The 14,524-nt window shown below is 50.7% G+C and overlaps 1 protein-coding gene across 2 annotated transcripts in view; it reads left to right on the top strand.

Moving 5' to 3' along the window:
* The first annotated feature begins 410 nt into the window (after positions 1-410).
* The window catches only part of Ccdc149 (coiled-coil domain containing 149), a 93,439-nt gene continuing 79,325 nt past the window's right edge, over positions 411-14,524 (top strand). For both annotated transcript variants that reach the window (XM_027945455.2, XM_071614194.1), the window contains exon 1: positions 411-510. In XM_027945455.2, the coding sequence (XP_027801256.2) occupies positions 451-510 (60 nt within the window). In that variant the 5' untranslated portion in view covers positions 411-450. The remainder of the gene's footprint in view (positions 511-14,524) is intronic.

The raw sequence follows: 14,524 nt of genomic DNA, 5'->3' as shown, positions 1-14,524 counted from the left end.
GTATATGATGCCACGTGGCTCATTCATTCATGCGTTTAACAGACGCTTGTGGAGCACCTACTGTGTGTCAGGATGGCCCCAAACCTTCCCCGGAAAGCCCCAGCCGGGTGGAGCTGACATTCTGGCGTGACGGTGGTCAGGGATGGCGGGATCTGGGGACTGGCTCCTCAGGGGGGACGCAGACCTGCCGGCCGAGCCCCCTCCGGGCGCGGGCCGGGGTCGGGCTGCGGCGGCGGCCGGCCGGGCGCGGCGCCTCCTCCCCTTCCTCCCGCGGAGGCTGACGTGGAGGCAACAGCGCGGGCGGCCGCAGGAGGCGGCGGCGCGGCGGCTCGGAGGCGCCGGGGCCTCTCGGGGCCGCGCGGGGCCCGGGCGGCAGCGGCGGCGGCTGCGCGTCGGGAGGAGGAGGAGGAGGAGGAGGAGGAGGAAGGCGTCCATGAAGCCGGCCCGCGCATGGAGGAGGCCATGAGCGGCGACCGCACCGAGAGCGACTGGCAGGGGCTGGTGAGCGAGGTGAGGCCGCGGCGCCGGCCGGGCGGGGTGGGCCGCCCGAGCAGCCTCCGGCCCAGGCCCGCGCCCCGCGAGGCCGAGCCGGGCCAGGACGCGCGGGGCGAGCGCACACGGTGGCCCCGGCTCGCGGCCCCGCGTGACCTGCCAGGTGCGCAGTTCCTCCAGTACTTTGGGGTCTACGCGGACGCCACTGCCTTCCGCGCCATCGGGTGCCAGCCTTTGGGGAGGGGCCTCCCCCCAGGCAGGGTTTGGCCGTGGATTGGAGAGAGCAGCCCTGGGATGCGGGAGAAGGAGCCAAGCCCCACCTGCCTGCCTGGTCACCACTGTTTTGGAGGCAAGCGATTGGACGCCTGGTGCAAGGGTGGTCCCAGGGGGAGATCTGGGTCCTGGGGTAACAACTGGGCCAGGTGGGATTCCTTACAGCCATGGTTTGGGTAAGGGAGTTCCAGGTCCTAGCTGCTGTTCATTCATCACGTTTTCGATTCAACCAATACATGTTTCTGTGGCCTACTGTGTGCAAGCTGGTGGAGCCATTTACCAAAAAAGTGAGACCTGTGCAGAAGTGATTGGTTTGTGCAAACAGAATATCAGGCCTCCTAAACGATTTTGTCATAAACATACCTCTGGGACCTGCTTTCAGGTCCTGCTGTTTCCTCTTCAGTCTACCCTGAGAACTTACTGGCTTCTACAGTTAAGAGGGGTGCTGATGTCTCCCTCTCCTGGGCTGCCAGGTTTCACCTTTTGTGCTGGCAGTTCCCGGTGTACCTAGCCACCTAATGTCCAGTGAGTGCAGAGCAATTCTTTCCTGAAGAGGAATGAGATATCATAGCTTCTGCCCTGGTTTAGTTTGTTTAGTATCAGTCTAAAAGCCAGAGCTCTCCTAATCCATGGTATTATGCAGTATTGCAACCCATCTCTAGCTCCTTCAACTGACAAGGGACAGATCCTCTGGGGAGCTTATCTCTGGGCCCACTTACAACCTAGTTAGGGAGGCTCTACGTGCTTCTCCATAGAAGTCTAGCTGTTAGGCACCAGTATGCAGCAGAATATTCACTACTCCAACAAATGCTTATCAAATAAATGCTTATTAGGAGTCGGGTACATTGCAAGATACTTAGAAGTCAGTGGACAGCAAGACAGATAACCCTCCTGCCCTTGAAGAACTCCTGAGGCTCAGTGATGTAGTGAGGGAGGAATGTCACACCACAAACAATAATAACATACTAAAGCATGGGATGCAGTCAAGTGCTAAATTGCACTGACCGTGTTGTCCCATGTGCGCAGTGCCCTCACTGGGCCCTGTGTTTTAGTTGGCTTCTTATTTCTAGTGCCTTCACACCCAACTCCATACACAGAAGGTGATCAATAAATGCTTGTCGAATAAGCCAGTGGATCCTAAATGGGTCTCTCGGTCTCCCAGCTGAGTTTCTCTAGAGGAACACCATCTTGCCTTCCACAGACAGTCATTAAAGACCTCGAATATGGTGAGCACCCAACCAGGTGCCATGGGATAGGCGAAAATGAATCCAACCCGCTTCCCGCCTTAGTCGTAACCGATGGCTATTTCTTGAAGGCATCCTTCATGTTAAGCACTGTAGAGGAAGGAGCTCAGCATTCCCTAGTGGTCTGAGCTTCCGTCTCACAATGAGGCAGGTGTGAGTTATCTCTTACCCAGGTTAAGAGAACCTTAGCTCAGGCAGGTTGGGACTTGCTTAAAGTCTCACAGCTGGTAAGTGGAGGAGGCAGGATTGGAACCCAGAACCTGCTTGGGATCGCTGGGCCCTGCTTTGTATTTTAGTCATTGGTACATCTGTCTATATCTCCCATAAGGTGGCAGGTTCCCTAAGGTAGGGGACCAAGTCTTATTCATCTTTGAATCCTCAGCATCTGGATCGGTTTTCTTTGAATACCACCTACAGATCACCCACCACAGCATCGTGTTTAGTGCCTGGGAAAAATGCAAGGTTCCATAGACATGTGCAAGTCCTAACTCCCACTGTCTGTGCAGGTGACTTTATTTGGAAACAGGGTCTTTGCAAATACAATCTTGTTAACAATCTTACAATGAGATCATCTTGGATTTAGGGTGGGCCCTAAATATTACAGGCTGAGTAAAGAGGGAGGTGTGAGACACTGAGACACAGGGAGAAGCCTATGGGAAGAGAGACTCAGAGGAGAACCTGTGTGGGCAGAGACAGACTGGAATGCAGCATTGACAGGCTCAGGAATCCACCGCACATTCACCAGAGGCCAGAAGAGGCATGAGCAGACTCCCTGAGAGCCTCCAGAGAGGCCAGCCCTGCTGACACTGATTTTGGACTTCTGGACTCCAGAACTATGGGAGAATAAACTTGTGTTGCTTTAAGCCCCCAGTCTGCAGTGATTGTTGATAGCAGTCACAGGAAATGAAGTCATACTGTTAGAAAGTGCCTGGGATAACTCTAGTCTGTCTGTCTACAAGCTCAACTGCTCAGGAGAACGCCCTGCCTATCACTGGGGCCAGGTCTGTGGGTGTGGCCTGGGTCTGGTACTCAGATAAGTAGGAGTCAAGGAAGAGTGTGGCCAGTGGCTGGTGGTGTTACAAAATGATCTGGGGACCCAGAGGAAGAATTGGAGAAGACATGGAGGCACCTATGTCCTGAGCCAAATGGACTTTTGGGCCAGCTCAAATCTATTTTTGCAGAAGCCCCTGTTTCTACCTCCACCTGGATCCTCACTCCCTCACCCTTCCTGCCCCGTACTCTCTTTCAATCAGTTTGCTTCCACGGCTCGCCTCTAGGAAGCAGTTTTCATTTAAAACGATCCTACAGAGATCAGCTTTATTTTCACATTTTTTCGTATAACAAGCTGAAATTACAGCCTTCTCTCAGGCCCCGAAGTAAACTCGGCCATGCATGTTGTCGAGGCTCGGCTGGTGTTCTCTTCTGGAAATTAAATGTCTAGGAAGGGGCAGATGCTCTTCTCACCACCTGAGGTGAGCTTTCCAAATTGGAGAGATCTCAAATGCAGCTATGCAATCAATAACTTCATATTTACAAGATAAAAATCCTAGTCACCTATAAGCCTCCCACCCTGTGACGGATAATGCCTAAATTCATTTCACTCTTTGAATTTTGGTTAGTTAATTAGAGAGCAATCGATCTCCTTTTCCTGAGCATGCTATGTGCAATTGTCATAGGGTCTTTGTAAAGACAGCTTACCCTGGGGTGGCCCTAAGTAAAGCCCTGCCTTTGGTAGAGAAGGGTGGAGCAGGCGTAGAGTTCAGTACTGTGGTCAGTTAAGAATAAGACCCAAGCTGTGTACCATGGCTCACAGCTTAATCCAACCAACAGGAGGCTGAGGCAGGAGGATCACAAGTTCAAAGCCAGCCTCAGCAACATAGCGAGGCCCTAAGCAACTTAGCAAGACCCTTGTCTCTAAATAAAACAAAAAAGGGCTGGGGATGTGGCTCAGTGGTTAAGCGCCCCTGAGTTCAATCTCTAGTTAAAAACAACAACAGCAAAAAACAACCAAAACCCCAGAGTTAGTTCTCAATTATTGGCTTATATTCTGAAGATATTAAGACACCGGGGGATGCCTCTCAACTCTGCCTCTTCCTTAGTTCAAATGATCAAAACTCCAAGCCAAAGTGGGTAAGTTCAGAAAGAATTTATTGGCCGATGCTGTGGATTGTGCCCCCCTCCCTCAACTACGTTCAAGCCCCCTCCACTCCTATGAAGATGACCCTATTAGAGATAGATTCTTAACAGCTGTACTGGAGTTAGGATGAGGTCCTACTGGGTGAGTGCTAATGCACTGACCAGTGTCCTTATAAGAAGAGGGGAATTTGGACACTGAGATGCAGAAGGAAGACCATGAGAAGATACACAGGGAGGGAGGATGGCCGTGTGGCCACAGCGGCAGAGGTTGGAGTTCACGGCTGCCAGTCAAGGAAAGCCAAAGATCGCCAGAAACCTCTAGAAGCTAGAAAGAGACCGGATGGATCCCCACCTAGAGCTACGTTGGGGAGTGTGACTCTGCTGACACATTGATTTTGGACTTCTAACATCTAGGCGTATGAGAGAATTAATTTATATTGTTTCAAGTCACCCAGTTTGTGGTAATTTGTTATGGCGGCTAAAACAGCTAGCACATAATTCCATGATGGAGCACGACGGGACCCAGCATTCAAATGGACGGTTTTCCTCCATTTTGGGGTCTCCTTGCTTCCTGGCTTTAGTCTCAGCCTCCCATCATCTCAAGTTCAAGTCCAGAGGGAAGATGAGACTCTGTCTAGCAGATCCCATAAAACTTCAGGATACTCCTTTCATAACCCCTTAGAGGACTCGCCTCTCATGCAAGAAATCGCTCAGGAGCGTAGTGATCTGGTCATCGTGGGCCTGGAGATGGGCATGAGCCTGCCCAGGCTCCATGGGCTGCCAGCGGGGGTGGGGTAGCCGCCCAAATAAAACCGAGGGGTGATTTTCCCAGAAGAAGCGGATGTTGGGGAAAATCACTGCCCCATGCAGCTGCTCTGGGCTCATTTTCCTCATTTTTAATTGGAATAAGAGAAGAACCCACCTCCTGGTGCCAGGATTGTGAAGTCAGATGAAGTCATGCTTGTCCTCGCTTAGCCCGCGCCTGGCAGGTGACTTTGGTCCTGGGAGTGTAAGCATTTCAACACGCACTCTGGTGAACATGGAATGAAAACCTCTTTATTTTGACATTAAACCTTCATCTGGATTGCAAGTTCTCATCGCAAGCGTGGTGGGAATGTTCTGGACTGGAGACCCACCTCTGCCGTGTTTCAGCTCCAGGGCGGGTGTGTGGGGGTCCTGAGCGGGACTCGGGGCTGGGAACGCGCATCCAGCCTGGGCTATTTCCATTCAGCCTTATTTTCCTTGCTTCAGTCCCGTGTTTTGTCTTGGTCACTCTGGGTCACCATTGTGTCCTCCCTTGCCCCCCTCTTGCCCTTTGGCAGTCAATCCCAAGTCCATGTCACTTCGGGTGAATGAAGAACAAATTGATGTGCTGCCCCTCGTGGCCCTGAGGGGAACTTGGCTCTTTTTCCATTTTGTTCTGCTGCCCTTGACTTCCTCCAGGGCTGATATTCTGCTGTCCTCCCGAGCTGTGGGGAAGGCTGGGAGACAGTGCAGTTTTCTGCTTGGGTGCGTCCCATGACGGATGGGGTCCAGGGGATGGGGATTGTTTTTCACCTCCTAAGGATGAGGGATGGATACGTTAGAGCAGAGTCTGAGGTGCCTACCCAAAGCAGAGTGGCTTAAATACGTCCACGTTGCTGTCTCTTCCACGTGGTAGCGTGGTGCTCTGGGAGGAGGGCAGCTCTGTTCTGTGTCTCATCTCAGAGCTCTGGTTCTTTCATGTCATTGCCCCTCACGCCTCAGGGTGTGGTTCCTCATCTGAGTGGCTGAACTTGGGTGCCCACCACCTTTGGGTCTCAGCACAGGGCTAGAGGGGTGGCAAGGGGAGTCCAAGGCCAGGGCTTTTCTTTAATAGGGATGACTGGAGGGCTGTGCCTGTCACCTCTGCTCACATCCCATTGGTCTGAGCACAGTCACATGGCCAGCTGTGGCAGAGGTGAGAAAATGTAACCTTTAGCTGGACGCACCCAGCTTCTGTCTGGGAGAGGTCTACTAAAAAGTCACAAGAGCATACAGGACACAGAAAACACACTGCATCAAAGAAAGAAAAGCCTGAATCGGACTTTATTGAAATTAAAAGTTACTTGTCTTTGAAAGTCTCTGTCAAAAAAAGACAAGTCACATATTGGGAGGAAGTATCCAGAATATATAAAGAGCTCTCACAATTCAGTAATAAGAAAATAGACAACTTAATATTTAAAATGGGCAAAAGGTAAGTAGACACTGCACTGAAGAAGAGGTGCAGAGAGTAAATAAGCCCAGGAGCAGATGCTGGACTTCCGCAGACATCAGGGAAGTGTAAATTGAAACCAGAACACACCTCTTGGGTGGAAAACAAGCAAGGAGGGAGGGAGAGTCTCCTACACTGCTGGAGGGAACAGAGGATAGTAGTCACTTTCCAAAACAGATTTACATTCTCTCTCTGTCTGGTACTGGAAATTGAACCCAGGGGCACTTAACCACTGAGCCCTTTTTAAATATTTTATTTAGGGATAGGATCTTGCTCATTTGCTTAGTGTCTTGCTAAGTTGCTGAGGCTGGCTTTGAACTGGCAATCCTCCTGCCTCGGCCTCCTGAGCCGCTGGATTCCAGGGTTGCACTGCTGTGTCCACTTCAGTTTGACAGTTTCTTATGAAGTCAAATGTACACTCACCGAAACAACCCAGCAGTCCTACTCGTAGGCAGGATTGGAGAGGAATGAAGACACGTGGCCACACAAAACCTGTGTGTGAATGTTTATGGCTGTTGGACTCATGAGCCCTGAAAATTGGGAACAGCCCCAGCTGCCCTCACTCAGGTTTGTGTGTGGACAAACTGGTAATGGGTGTAGGAGCTCTGCACAGGGTCAGGATGGAGCAGCCTGCACAGCCGTGCAAGAAAGGGATGAGCCTTAAAGACATGGGTGGGTGGAAGAGGCCAGAGTCAATCACACCTCCTGTATGACTCCATTTATATGAACTTTTTTCTCAAGCCAGGAGAGTTTATTCCCTTCTGTCCTCCAAACAACCTCCATACCACCCAGTAACTTCATTTTGAGGGATACAGGGTAGAGGATTCATGCATAATTGATTGTTTTAATGTTTGTGAAGAGTGGCTGTTTTGTATTGATTGGTGTCTGTCATACGTCTTCTTAAAACTTCCTTTATTAAGGTATAGTTAATATATAAGAACTTCACAGATTTAACACATAATTTCATGATTTGAACATATGCATATTCAGTAATTCTTGAGAAGTCAAAATGAAAAGGCAGAAACCGTAGCCTGGGTGGCGGAGGGGTGAGACCTTGGCTGTAGAGGGACATGAGAGAGCCTCCGACAGTGAGGGACACACGCCATGTCTTGATTTTGGTGATCGTTACATGGCTGTATACGTTGGTTAAAAGTCAAAGAACTATACACCTAAAAGGACTCAGTGTTTCTGTGTGTTAATTGTACCTCAATAAGCCTAATATTTTTTTTTCCTTTGGTACTGGGAATGGAACCCAGGGGTGCCTCACCACTGAGCTACATCCCTAGTCCTTTTTATTTTTCATTCTGAGACAGGTTCTTGCTCAATTGTGGAGGGTCTCCCTGAATCGCTGAGGCTGGCCTCAAACTTGGGATTCTCCTTCCTCAGCCTCCCAAGTTGCTGGGGTTACAAGCATGCCCTCCGCACCTGGCAAGAAGCCTGATTGCTTTAGACATAGGGCAGATGGCTATCCAAGATAGAAAGCCAGTGCCACACAGAACGTTATCCTTCCCTCTCCAATTCCCCTGCTCGACAGCTTTCCAACAGCTTAGCCATGCTCCTTGCAGTCGCTCTCACCCCAGACCTGTGGGGCCAGGCTTGGCTTCCTTCTTAGAGACTAGTAACCAGCTCCTCTTTGCCCTCTGACTCTTCCCTTTCCTGAACTTGGGATATCTTTTCCAGTATTTTGGGGGGTCATGATGGAGGGGCCACAGAGGAGACTCTTTTATGCCCTGACACCTTAATGACTTTCAAAACTAACGGGGCGGTCACTCTGTTAGTTGTGCTCTGCAGAACTACCCCTTCTGTGGAACAGGAAGGCAGAATGTCTGGTTCTTAAAAAAGAGCAAGGCCTGCACTGGGAGAAATAGGGCAGGGGGGACAGGAGATGGAGGTGAGGTGGGAAGATGGGCTACAGTCCTTTAACATATTCATTTCCATTAGCTGCGATTATTATTGATTGAAAATACCCCGTACCTCAATAATAACAATAGATCTCAGATATGGGTGTGTGCGCGCATGCATTTGGTGACTAAGCGTTGTGGAAAACTTCTTAGAAGTGGATCTTGAAATTGTAATGCCAGAATTGTGGGACCCCCCAATAGACCTCCAGGAACCAAATCCGATGCAATCACACAAGAGTCTTTATTGCAAGCTCGAGCCTGGACTTACAACCATTTCCGACACAGCAGTACCAGGGAGTGAGTCCCCGTCCTTTGTTCAGTGAGATTTTATAGGTTTTGGGGGATACTCTATGCGTCACAGCATCACACAGCAAATCATTCCATACTGCGGGAAAATCAAACAACAACTCTTAACATTGATTAGCACAGTCACTGGTGGGAACAAGTTGGATAGGGGTGATTGGTTAGTACAAGAGGGGGATTCCTTTGAACTGATTGGTGTAGGCCATGAGGGGTATAGTGCTGAACTACATGGTTTCCCAACATGTTATCAACCACCATAAACTACTGGAAGTCATCTGGTATCCCAGGTATTTCCCTGTCTCATGCTGATTGGTAGCTGCTAGGGGGTTGCTATGGGTCTTCACCTAGCCTGACTGAGTCAGGGACACCTGGCGCCCCCGCAGATCTCTCCTGTTATTTGCAGATAAACAACTCAGCAGGGTGGGTATGTGCCTAGAAAGACTCTGTGGATTTTTCCAAGGACAAGGGTCACACACCCTTCCTTAGGACAGGCTTTGAGTAGAAGCTGCTGTTATTTATCTATTTTAAAAAATGCAGTCACATCAGTTTCTCAAAATGAGTCTCTTCCGTTTGGCTAAAGAGGGTAATGGAGATCATGACCAGAAGTGGGCATGAGCCCTGAGCTGGTGGTTGGTCTTTGAGAGAACATTCTAGATGAGGGCAGGAACGACGGTGTTCATGTAGTAGAAATCGAGGTGGGATAGCCAGGGTGGGCCAGGTGGTGAGTGAGTTCAAAAGCCAGACAGCAGGGCTGGGGATGTGGCTCAAACAGTAGCGCGCTCGCCTGGCATGCGTGCAGCCCCGGGTTTGATCCTCAGCACCACATACAAACAAAGATGTTGTGTCCGCCGAAAACTAAAGAATAAATATTAAAATTCTCTCTCTCTCTCTCTCTCTCTTTCTCTTTAAAAAAAAAAAAAAAAGCCAGACAGCAGGGTGTCCCGAGGAGCAGAGAGGAGCTGAGCGCTTCCTAGGCTAGCAGCAGGTTGAGGAAAGCCCTTGGGATGGACCAGTTTCCGCTGGGCTCAGTTGTCTTAGAGCTTCTCTTTCTGCAGGACACTGAGCCAGGCAGTGGGATATAAAAACAAGTTTGGTGATTGTCAAGAATTAGGGAAAGGCAGGCTAGGAGGAGCTATACCAGTCTTGGCGCTTTTCTGCCACCATCAAAATTCTCAATTAGCCTCACTGCGCCGCGTGTGCTGTGATTGTGCATGTCACCCTTAACTTGCCTGTTTCCACCACACTGGACCCAAAAGATCTCGAACTCCCTGGGAATAGAGACCATGCGCTATTAATCTGTAACCTCAGCACTACCTTGTCTGTGGTAGGTACTCAGGAAATGTAGGTTATGTGAATTTGTGGGAATCGGAGTGAGGAGATAAGGGGGCTCTGTACCAGGGGGCATAGAGAAAAAGAGGAGAATGGGGGAGACATCTTAAAGGAAGACCCCTTCAGGATTCCTCGGCAGCTGGACTGAGAGGACGGAGTAGAGTGAGTCCAAGATGGCCCGGGATGGGTCGCTGGAGAGTGGCGGTCCTCGAGATGGCAGGAGTTTGGGGATCAGTGAGTCTGGCGAGACAGGACTCACGCTGTTAGAACGTTGCCTTGTTCTGAGTTTTCTGGGATCGCTTGAACTCTTGCAAGGCGAGCTTGGTGCTTGCTGGGAGCACTTTTGATGAGCAGCTATCTTCCTAGTGGCAGGCTAATTTCAGAGTAAGTTTATGAAAATTAACAGGCAAGTGGGGGGGGAGTGAGCACAACCGCTATTTTTAACTAATGGGATTCATGTTCTCTCCTGGGCAGGGAAATTCGCATATGTGCTTCTAAATTTGACAATTTCTACTCTTCTTATGTGAAAAAAAAAATTAATTTAGTGAGTTTCACATTGAATCAAATACATGGGCTGAAGCTGAGAAAGAAGAGGACTGTGGTTCGTCTCTGAATGAAAATGACCAGAGTGAATGACGTGTCTTACTCAGCGCCTGGTTTTCCACCAATAAAACCAGACTGGGACGTTGAGTGCTTCATGACAAGAGAGATTTGCTTCGTGGAGAGTATGTGACTCTCCATGGAGCCTTTGGTAAAGTGGCCCCAGGGGAGGCGGCCCCTGCTTCCCGTGGAACACAAACCTTTGGTCGATTTTTATTTTGAGGTCTTTCCGTTTTCATCTGATCTACTTCCATCATCTTGAGCTGTTTTATTGCAACAGACATCCTGGTTTTGCCCAGGGAATGAGACCTTCTGTAAGCCAGCCTGTGCTCTGTACAACTTGTCAGGTAAGCCACCTTGAAAACACAGAAACACAACCTTTTCACAGGTTCTTTACTCAGAAACCTCAGTGGCTTCCCAGGACCCTGCTGACCCGTGTCTGCCTTCTGTCTCTTCGTGCCCTCCTGCATTAGCTGCTTCGGCCACCCTGGTCCTTCATGCATTCTGGCCTCCAACTTCTTCTCACACCCCGATACCCTCCCCCGAGGCGAGTCTCCCCCTTCTTCCCTGACCACAGCCCTCTCCAGCCTTCCTGCCATCTGTCCGTGACCGCCAAGCTCGAGGCCAGCTCTTTATCTTGTAGCTTTCCTTAAAGCTCTACCTGGTTAGCCCTCACCTGCAGCCCGAGGAGGGAAGGCGTCTTTTCTGCGCACGTTAGCTCTGAGGGGAAGGGACTGGGACTGCCTGTGGAGGGACAGGAGACAGGATTTCTGGAATGACGGAGAGCTTCATGCTGCAGCTCAAGAGGAGCAGGACCTGAGGCAGGGCACGGATTCAGCATCCCACAGCAACCTCCTCCAGCCCATTTGCAGTCTCTACCTCGATTCGGCATCCTCATTTGAGGAGGGTGACTCCTGGATGTGCCTGTCCCTCTGTAGCTTGATTAGGGCCAGGCACAAAGATAGGGGGCAGTGAGGTCGGGTGGATCTGCCATTGTTGGTCCAGATGGCTGGTTTCTGTGAAGGGCAGTGAAGGGCAACCTAGGTAACACGGGTGGGGCAGAGTGGGTCTCAGGAGAGGGTCGGCCTTCAGTGGGCCAGACGAATTGAGCACCCTGGGTGTGGAGCCTTGTGCAGCACAGTCGGCCTGGAGACGTCTGCAGTCACGGATGGTAGAGAACAGCATCAGACCACAGCCCCAGGACAGGTATTGTAACAGGGCTCTGCAAAGTGAGGGGAGGTGGACTTAGATTGGAGGATTGAGGAAGGTTCTGAATGGATGTGACACTGGGTCCAGGAAGTTTGGGCTTGATTTCAGCAAGTGGAGATTTAGAGGCAAAAAATAGAAATAGGCAGGGGGCAAAACACAGGACTTACTGGGGGACTCTCAGATCATCTGTCCTCTGATGGGGACACACGGTGGAGTGTCAGGTGCGGTTTGTCAGGCAGACTGTGAATGTCCTGTAGCAGTAGAGAAGGATCTGGGGTCCTGGGTGTGGCCTTCACTCTGGAGGAGGCTGGTGGAGTGATTGTATGTGTTCAGTGGAAGCAGGTGGGTAGGTGCTCTAGGCTGGGAACTGGTCTTCCAGGGGTGCACGTGAGGGGCGGGGTGGGGAAAGGCTTGTGCAGAGCACAGGACCCATCTGTACCTGCATCTCTGCCCCTTGCTCTTATCCACTTTCAACCCACTTGATTTTGCTGTCCACCTCTTCTTTGTCCAAATGACCCTGGTGCATGCCTACTATCCTGGCCAGCTTCCTGGACCAGCTGCTATGGTTACCCAAGTCCTCAGCTCCCTGCTAGGGAGCTCTGTGGTCTTGGGCAGAGCTCCTGATGTTGAAGGCCTTATCTCCTCTGGACTTTGTACAGTGGAGATGATTCTACCTGCCTGTGTATCTCAGCTAAGGTGACAATAAAGCGAGGCAGAGTGTGTCAAGTGTATTTTAAGGCCCCAGCCCGCTGTGGGGCTCCTGTCTTTGTCTGACTTTGGGAAAACCCTTCCCCAGTCTCCAGAGATGTTCCTCCAGAAGGAGGGGATGTGTCACCTGCCAGCTGTCAACCTGATGCCATGGAAAATTCATATTGATGAGGCACAGACTGACGGCCTGCTTGCTGCCATCTGCAGACCCACCACCAGGGCAGTGTTGGAGGTGGCAGGGGTGGGACTCCCTTTTCCTAGCCAGTTCCAATTTGCTTTTTAATTGGCTCCAGGATGGTGAGTCTGCTGGGGTCAGCCTGTGACCTCTTCCTTCCCAGCAGTCTCCTTCTTTTCCAGACTCACAGGTGTGCTCACAGCCTGTTCATCAACCCTGGGCCACTTCCTCTTCCCCAGCATCTCCGAGAACTTACTATTTACCTTCCAACTTTGTGCCCTGCCTCTCACCCACATTGTTCTGCCCTTTCCTGTTGGTACCCTCTCTGGTCTTCATCTGCCAACTGCTCTGCTTTCTTCTTTTGCTGGGGTTTTGAATCACCCCTTAATAGACTTCTCAGTCTGAAGCCTGGGTTTCCACGTTCCAGGCCTCTCCTCAGGTGGCCCTTTGTTCTCTCACTGTCCCTTACTGCTCTCTCCAGGCTCAGTCACGACTGCCTTGACCTCATCTAACAGCTCTGTTCCTGTCCTACCATCGCAGGGCATCCGTCCAGCCCTGCCTCTGACCACGGGTCCTGGGCCACCCGTGTTGGGGTTGCCCGTGCTCCTGCCTCGTGTCCAGCCTGAAGCTGCTTCAGAGCAGCAGCAGCTGATTCATCGGAGCCTCCTGCTGTGCCTGGCACCGTGTCCTGTGTGGAGTGAACAAATCCCAAAGAATCCCAAATCCAAAGGGTTCTCATTTGAACTCTTGAACTGAAAAACTGCCCCCCCCTTTTTAAATTTTCCCAAACAACATTCTCATCTGTTTCTTTCCCCAAAGTCTCCTCATCTCCATTTTTATCCCATAGAACTTCTGACTCTCAAAATATAGGTTGTGATCTTTTAAAGGGAGCCCGTCACATCCCCGTTTAATAAGCCCGGGGGTTTATAAGTTCACCACGACACAGGCCCTTGCTGCCTCTCTTCTTCTCCTTCCTTCCGAGCGGGAACCTCAGGGTGTCAGATAGATGCCTGAAAAAAGCCAGAGGCTGCGGGTGGGAAATGACTTGGTTACGAAGCGGGGCTTTCTGTGGGCATCGGACCTGCATTGTCGTATGGCGGAGCGTGTGCTTCTTCATCTCTGCTCCTGACCCGGAGCTAAGCTTGCTCAGAAGCTCATCTGCCACCCACAGTTGTCTCTTTTGCAAAGAAGTTGTGGGATTTCTTGGGTTTCTGTGGTCACCTTCTCATCATGAGAAATAGTAATAAAAATAATTCCTTACACTTGTCTTTCCTCAACTGGCATTCAAGAGGATTTGCTATGTTCCTGGCACTCTGCCAAAAGTCAGGGACACAATCCACTGGGGGACGTTGTCACCTTCCTCTACGTTCCCTTCGTACCATTCTGAAGGTTGGACACAGAGCAGGTGGTCATGTCTACATTTTATAGATAAAGAAACGGGAATCCAGAGTGTTTCCAGAGTGCCCAGAAATTTAGAGCCCTTGTGTTATGGTTTGGATGTGAGGTGTCCCCCAAAAGTTCACATGTGAGACAGTGCAAGAAGGTTCAGAGGAGAAATGATTGGGTTGTGAGCATCCCCATGAGTCTTAACCCAATCAGTGAACTAATCCCCTGATATGGATTAACTGAGTGGTTACTGAAGTGGTAGGGGGTGGCTGGAGAAGGTGGGAATTAGGGTGTGGCTTTGGGGTATAGATTTGTATCTGGCAAGTGGAGTCTCTGCTTCTTGATCACCGTGACGTGAGCTGCTTCCCCCTGCCGCACATCCGCCATGATGCTCAGCCTCACCTCCAGCCCCGAGGAATGGAGCCAGCCTTTATGGACTAAGACCTCTGAAACCGTGAGCCCTCAGATAAACTCTCCCTCCTCTACAGTTGTTCTGGTCAGATCCTTAGTCACATAGGGAAAGAGCTGACTAAAA

The sequence above is a fragment of the Marmota flaviventris genome, chromosome 7 (assembly GCF_047511675.1).
Source record: "Marmota flaviventris isolate mMarFla1 chromosome 7, mMarFla1.hap1, whole genome shotgun sequence".
Lineage (NCBI taxonomy): Eukaryota > Metazoa > Chordata > Mammalia > Rodentia > Sciuridae > Marmota > Marmota flaviventris.
The sequence above is the reverse complement of the archived record's forward strand: the minus strand, read 5'-3'. Positions and strand labels throughout refer to the sequence as shown.